This window comes from Pantherophis guttatus, chromosome 2 (genome assembly GCF_059756535.1).
Source record: "Pantherophis guttatus breed Tessera chromosome 2, ASM5975653v1, whole genome shotgun sequence".
Lineage (NCBI taxonomy): Eukaryota > Metazoa > Chordata > Lepidosauria > Squamata > Colubridae > Pantherophis > Pantherophis guttatus.
Genome location: NC_142064.1, coordinates 227,953,497 through 227,960,918, shown reverse-complemented (window position 1 = coordinate 227,960,918; position 7,422 = coordinate 227,953,497). Strand labels below are relative to the sequence as shown.

Genomic DNA, 7,422 nt, shown 5'->3' with positions numbered 1-7,422 from the left:
GCTCAAGAAGCCATCACGACTTCATACTAGACAATTTTCTTCCAATATCTAACCTCCCCTCATGGGGAAGGTACTTGAGACAAGTGGTTGACTGGATGAGCATCCAGACAGTAGAACGTGCTTCTGTGTAAAGCAATGGGTTCTTTGCTGGAGATCTTCAAACAGAGGCTGGTTATTGAGTGGATGGGAAGGGATGCCCACATCTATACACAACATCTGGTATACAAGGTCTGGTATTTCTGAAACAGTTGCTGACTCTGACTTGAGTCTTTGAGTCTACATCACAGCCAGCAATCTATGTCTCTAATTAGCTTTGAATCTTGTAGCAAAAGATTCTTGAATTTTGGGAGACCACTAGGCTGAGTTGCATATCGGGGTGGGTGGGTGGGTAGGTGGGTTTAAATATAAGAACAGAAACTTTATGTCCCAGACTTGGGAGTTAAATTAAGCCCGTTTGAAAACAGCTGTAGGTTTCCTGCCTGATTAAGCTTAGCCCCTTCCTGTTGACAGGCTGTGGGAACAACCTCAAAAGCAGGAAAGGCTGTTGGTTGTCTAAACATGATTCCCCATCCATTTTGAAAAACCACATTGATTTTTTTTTTCTGGAAAATAACTCATCGGTCACTTCTACATACTGTGAAAATAATTAACCTATGAAGCATTGACACAATAGAAAAATACTAACAAACTTCTATGGACTTGGTCTGTTATTTTATTTTTCATGTTTCTTAAAACAAAAATTAATATATTTTTACAACAATTTGAGTAGTAGTTTTTTTTTTCTGTAGACTTAATACAACAGTTAATGCCAGCACCAAAATGTCATAAGAATTGTTCTGTACTGCATGTTTGGTTTTCAGCCTTGCTTACAGTGCTGTCTGAAAACACTTGAGTACAATAGATTGCAGCTTTTGTTACTGATTGGGTTACATTTGGTATTTAAACATTGCTTCTGTCAGTGCATTTTTATTTATTTATTTATTATTGCAGTCTTCCATTCCTTTTACATATTGTAAGTACTGTAAGTAAGGTAACAAGGTCAAATTCATAGCCTGTCACCCAAGCGAATCTTAAAATTTTATTTTCATATTTCTATACTGCCATCATGAACTGAAAAAAAACCCCTGATGTTGAAATAATGAAATTGTAAAGTTTTATATTGTGTCCCTCCCCCCCCCCAAACTGGACCATTTACAGTCCTGAATTGAAAGAAATAATTGAACAATTCATTTGAAAAACAAAATGTAAACCTTTATACAAAGAGGAAACAAACTATTCCAGTTCAAAGTTTAATTAGCAGTTCAGGTCATGGTCCTGAATATAAATACTAGAGATATTTAACAAGTGTATCTTACTGTACATCTGAAAACCTTAAAGACTAAAAAATAAATGGAAATCTGTCTCATTGAAAGATATTAAATCTTGTATTTTGAGTGGTGTTTCTAAGCTCCCTATCATCATCATCATCATCAGAAACAAAAAATCTCACAAGTTTCATCATGGCAAGCAGAATTGTATCAGTTTTGTGATAATATTGGTTATGCTGTTTGATCAGCATAATACTGAAATCTCCATCCTAAACACTTTATTGGTAGCAGAACGTTTCTGCAACAAATCATGCATCACATTAGTGTTGCTCTATTAGTCTTTAAACCTTATTTGGGTATAAAACATTTTGAGACAAGGTGGTCTATGCCCCTTTGATTGATGGTATTCTGCTTCATTGTTGTGCCAAGCATTTGGTGGTTTGGGGGTGGTTTGGGAGGTGTGTTGATATAAATGAAGTCATCTTCTGCCATGGGCTCAAGCTGCTGCATTCTTTGGAAGGCTCACATGAATATTTCAGACTATCTGGGCACGTGTGGTGCACATATCACCCATTGGTTTTGTTTTGTCGTCTCAGTGAGTTTCAGTTTGTAGTTTTTTGTGGATGCATTGCCAGCGGAGGACCGTCTTGGAAGCAACTGCAAATTTTCAAGGACACGGCTGCTTTGCTTTACAGTAATGTTTCAAGGAGGGGCTTTCTGCTTACGGTTATCAAACTTTGCAAGACATCTTTTTGAAATGCTTTGCACAGCCCCGTTATATTTAAAACCTGGCCCTTAGGCTATGCACATAATCTAAACTTTAATGAGAGCAAAACTTTAAAGACCTTGATTACTTGTACTCCCTGGAGCATAATGTGTCTGCTGTCATAGAACATCATAACTTGGTTAATGAATTAACCGATTAACTCATATTCAGGATTGTGAGATACACTGGACTGTAAACTAACTGATCTGAGTTAGTTTAGCCATGCAAAAGCAAATCAAGGCTAACACTAATTCAGCATTTTGTACAAATGCAGCTGTTAAGACTTTAATTGACCTGGTTAAGCATGTTGTATGAATGCAGTCATGAGGTGCTATGGCTACTGCCAAACACCATCCATGTACTTTATTAGAAGTAGTAGTTATAGCAACAACTACAGTATGCTTGCATTTGATCAGCTGGCTAAATACAATGGAATCTGAACTATCATTTTTGAGCTGATAATAGCATAATAGCATTAACAATATTGGTTGCTCCAATATTGGAGACTGACATCCTATATAACTGTTGAAGATAAGATTTAGGCAAGGCTTTCCAGAGCTTTTCTAGTTTACTGAATAAATATAGTTAAATGCTCTTCCTTTCTGAAGTTGATGCCTGTTTTGGGTTTAGAATTATATTTTAGGAATAAGATTTATAAATAAGATCTGCTTCTCTCCGCTATTAAAATAATATAATTTAGATACCGTAAATCCATTTTAAACAAACTGTAAAGGCTTATAATAAATTAATGTTTTAATATCCTTTGAAGTAGAAATTGGTAGTCTTCATAAGAACTGGATTAGAATTTGGAGTGGATTAAGAGTCCTAATAAACAAAGCTAAGCTGTTACCACTGTTTATCAGAAATACTATACAATTACCATAGAAGGTCTATAACCACTAAAATGCCAGCTTGGAATGAGTTTTCACATACTTTCTATGGTAGAAATTATGTATATCCCTTCATTCTAGCATTCTTAACTGCGTGCCAGTGTAAACCTCTTTTAAGAAAGAAGAAAGGCAACAAATTTTAATGTAAAAGACCCTCAGTTTTATGACTGGCACAAATTGTTGTTATCTTAAAAAAAATAAAACAGAGTTATGAGTAAACAACTCTTTTAGAAGAAATGCATATGTTTGTTTAACTTCTTGAAAACATGATGCAAATGATGAGAACATAGTTTAATGATGAACCTGCAAAGATAAAAAGGATCCATAAATATTCCCTTTGTTTTGTTTCCATCAGCAAGGAGATAGGTTTAAGAATGGAAAATTATAGGCTTCTACATATTCTTTTTCATATGTTTACCCAGATTTGGATTATATATATTGTTCTTTCCAATATATGGGTAATCTTGCATTAAAACAGAATCCACTTGGATGATGCTATAATATAGATGCTTCCTCCATGGCTTCAATCCATCTGGGGGGAAAAAAGAATCAAAAATTTATTTTTAAGTAAGCCAGTATGAAAATACCTTGTCTTTGTTTTAACAAATGTTGATTTTGAGAATTGTTGAGCTCTATTTATTGTTCACCTAATGCATTATAGTGGGAAAGCCAGCTGTTTTCCTTGTTTGTTAACTAGAATTATAAAAAATAATAAAAAGATCTATATGGAGCAGTAAGGATATGGAGATATGCAGTTTAATGCAGTGTAGTTTAATACTACACTTCTTAAAACATGTTTATCATGTAAGGAATTGCATTGACCTCTCTCCCCCATTTATATGTGCATTCAGGATTCTTGTTTGCATGTCCAATGTATTCATTTAGTTATTATAAATTATACTATAAATGTGAACAAAATAAGAGTATTGAGTATTAAGTATTTTCCAAGGGAAAAAAAATGCTTATTTACACAATTCCTGTGCCCATTCCTATATGAACACAAGCAAATATTCCTGTCTGTAGCTTTCCTGACAAAGAATGGCTACCTCAAATTCCATATGTGGGAGAGACCTATTGAATTCATTTCCTAATTAAGATCCATTGGATTGAGTTGTATGCACTGAAGGTACTGAAATATGCGTTAATAACTACCACATTATTGTATGGCATTCATAAATCTTTTCAAGCAGAGCATTATTGGGAATATTTCTAAGGTTGCAAAATGAGCATTGACCACAAATAAAAGAAATGTATTTATATACACAAAGCTACCTCGTCTGAAACCATCCCCAGCATTTTGCCACAGCCAAGTTGTTAATGCTTATTGACTCTTTGCGTTAAAGCTGTCATTGCCAAAAGTTTACCCAAAAGCAGTAATTTCTGTTTAGCAGCATTGAAAAAGCTTGTAAGAGAAGTGAGAAGCACTGCAGGCATTTTTTTTTTTCCACTGGTTAGTATGTTATTCCAGGCAGATCAACACCTAGTACCTCTGTGCTGAATTATTATCCTCTGCTCGGAAGCTATAAAACAGAGTTTGCTTGTGGTAAAGATGGAAAACTGCATCCATATTTCGATCTTCCTTTTCTGGGACAATTGTGAAACCCAGCAAAGGCATACTCTCAGTGGCGACTTTGTCCTGAAATCAGTGCAAAAGGGGAAATGGGCTTTAGAGGAAGAGAGGACTTACACACAGAGAGGAATGATCCGTAAAATAGAGAAACTCTCCTTTGTTTTTCTGGCTTTATATGATTGCTCATAAAATTTAAATAAAGTTATCTTTCAAATAATAAACAAGGGGATTTTCCTTCCGATAATGCTAGACAAATCAGTGGCATGCTTTAGTATTTTCCAGATTTGGAAAATATAATGGCTGAGCTTGACTTCTAGCAACTGCATCAGCACATACATTTTGGTTTCTTGGGAATGGTACCCACATGATTTGCCATTGCTTTTGCTCAGAATTTTGTTCTGAATTCTCAATCTCCATTTCACAAACATGGGATTTTTTTGGTGGTCTTGTTGCACCCAGAACTAACTAAACCGATCCAATTCTGCTTAGCTTTTTGCAAGACCAACCAAGGTTGGTAACTGCTAGAATCTGCTGCAACAAGTAAAGACTCCTTTGAGTTAAAACTGACTCCATATGATGGACACATTCGTGTAGTTTTTCTTGGCAACTATACAGAAACGATTTCTTCCAGTATGTTTTTGTGACTTTCCTGCTTTGCCTACATTCTAAGATTTTCAATCACTAAGCAGCTCTGACTAGTTTGGCTTTTTCAAAACTAACCAACCTGGCTGGTATAAAAAGTATACATCTCAATCTTGTCTATGTTGTAAGTTCTGAATAGTTTGGAAATACTCCCCCTCCCCACACACCAAAACTTACTTCATTTGCTGTGTATGTGTAGAGCACTTTTCCTTTGATAACAAACCACAACTTTTTCCAGTGCCTTTTCCCTCTCTTGCATCTGCTGAGATACCCATTGATAGAAGAACCTTCTCCTGAAGCTGCCACCTACATGAATGAATGAAAGGGAATCAAAACTGTTGTAACATCAGATACTTAGGAATTGAAGAGATCTAAATTATCAAGAATCTTCCCCACTTTTCTACACTGCATATTGAAGATTTATACTTTTCCTAAACAAGTGTCTATGGACAGTCTCAGTCATCCAGGTCATGGTTGTCCCAAAGGTGCTTTTTTTCAAGAGGCAACTAGTCTGAAGAAGCTTCTTGGATGAGAAGCGAAACGTCTTCAAAGAAAAACCAGAAAGTACCTCTTGAAAAAAAGCACCTTTGGGTTTCCTAAGCATTCATACTGGTTGCAATGATGTAGAACAAACACTTTTTAAAAATTTCTTGGAGCTATGTTGATGTGTGAGTTATTAGGCATTTTATTAAAATGACAAAACAACAGCAGTCTTATAGTATTAATTCTATTACTATGCTTTTATGTTTATTTAAATTGGGACTTTTATTTCCACAAAAAAACCCAGGATAATGATTTTGGAAGCCAGTATATCAGAACAACACATACAATGATTGCACTTGAATGAATATATGAATCTTGGAGATCCCCATGTCCAGCAGCATAGAACTAATTAGCTCTGAAATATTATGAAATTTGACTGTGTCTATAGCAATAAATAGATATTTCTATGGAAAACATTGGTACATCATTGTGAAAAGGGACTTCTGTATTTACAGGTATTTTGACACTTGGGACTTCTGAATGAAAAAAAAAATGATTAGTATCAGCATATGCTATACTTTTGATCTGTATTTTAAAAACCATCTTTGATTAAAAAGCAGCATTTTGCGTAATCCATTGCATTTGAAACCTTGAGACTGATATTTATTTGGATAACTACATAGCACCCTCTTGTGGTGTCAGAGAAGGATTTATACAGGTCACAGTTAACACTGATAGGAAAGTAAGTCATTAAGTAAATGACTAAATGAATTATTGCAAATAATGATAAGAATTTGACTTTTAATATTATATAAAGAAAGCTTTTATTATTATTTTAAGTGATATTTTCAAGGGGAAATATGATCTTGGGTGATCTGTATTATAACATTTCTCCCTTTCCTTGAGAAGAGAGAGAGCTGGAAGGAATCTTGGAGGTCTTCTAGCCCAATGCCCTGCTCAGACAGGAGACCCTATACCATTCCAGATAAGTGGCTGTCCAGTCTCTTCTTAAAAAATTCCAGTGATGGAGCACCCACAACTTCTGAAGCAAGGAGTTCCACTGTTGAATTGTTCTCATTGTCAGGAAATTTCTCCTTAGTTCTAGGTTGCTTCTCTCCTTCATTAGTTTCCATTCATTGTTTCTTGTTTTGCCTTCTGATGCTTTTGAGAATAGTCTATGGAGATTCTCAGTCATCCAAGTCATGGTTGTTCCAAAGATGCTTTTTTTCAAGAGGCAACTGGACTTTCTGATTTTAGTTTGAAGATGTTTCGCTTCTCATCTAAGAAGTTTCTTCACCTCTGAGTTGAAGAACTGAAGAAACTTCTTGGATGAGAAGCGAAACGTCTTCAAAGAAAAACCAGAAAGTCCAGTTGCTTCTTGAAAAAAGCATTTTTGGGACTTTGGAGAATAGCTTGACCTCCTCTTCTTTGTTACAGCCCTTCAGATATTGGAACACTGCTATCATGTCTCCCCTGGTCCTTCTTTTCACTAGACTAGACATACCCAATTCCAAAATATCAGTTCCAAAATTCTTTCTTTGCAGAAGAATTCCCCCCACACCTTCCCCACCACACACAAAAGAGATAATGATGCACCAAGCCAGCGGTGAAATCCACTTACCTTTGCTACCGGTTCAGGAATGGGAGTGCGCAGGAGCATGCATGCACTACACGCACGCACTTCTTTTGTGCATGTGCAGAATCTTCTGCACATGCACAGATGGTAAAAAAATGGGACGTAATGACGTCCCGGCAGGTGGGCGG

The 7,422-nt window shown here is 35.9% G+C and overlaps 1 protein-coding gene across 8 annotated transcripts in view; it reads right to left on the bottom strand.

Annotated features, from left to right (window-relative positions):
* Positions 1-689: 689 nt before the first annotated feature.
* The window catches only part of FGD5 (FYVE, RhoGEF and PH domain containing 5), a 157,071-nt gene continuing 150,338 nt past the window's right edge, over positions 690-7,422 (bottom strand). For 7 of the 8 annotated variants that reach the window (XM_060688292.2, XM_060688294.2, XM_060688289.2 and 4 more), the window contains 3 exons: positions 5,353-5,481; positions 4,451-4,599; positions 690-3,495 (listed from right to left, as the gene is read on the bottom strand). In XM_060688292.2, the coding sequence (XP_060544275.2) occupies positions 3,459-3,495; positions 4,451-4,599; positions 5,353-5,481 (315 nt within the window). In that variant the 3' untranslated portion in view covers positions 690-3,458. The remainder of the gene's footprint in view (positions 3,496-4,450; positions 4,600-5,352; positions 5,482-7,422) is intronic. The other variant, XM_060688293.2, reaches the window with a different exon arrangement.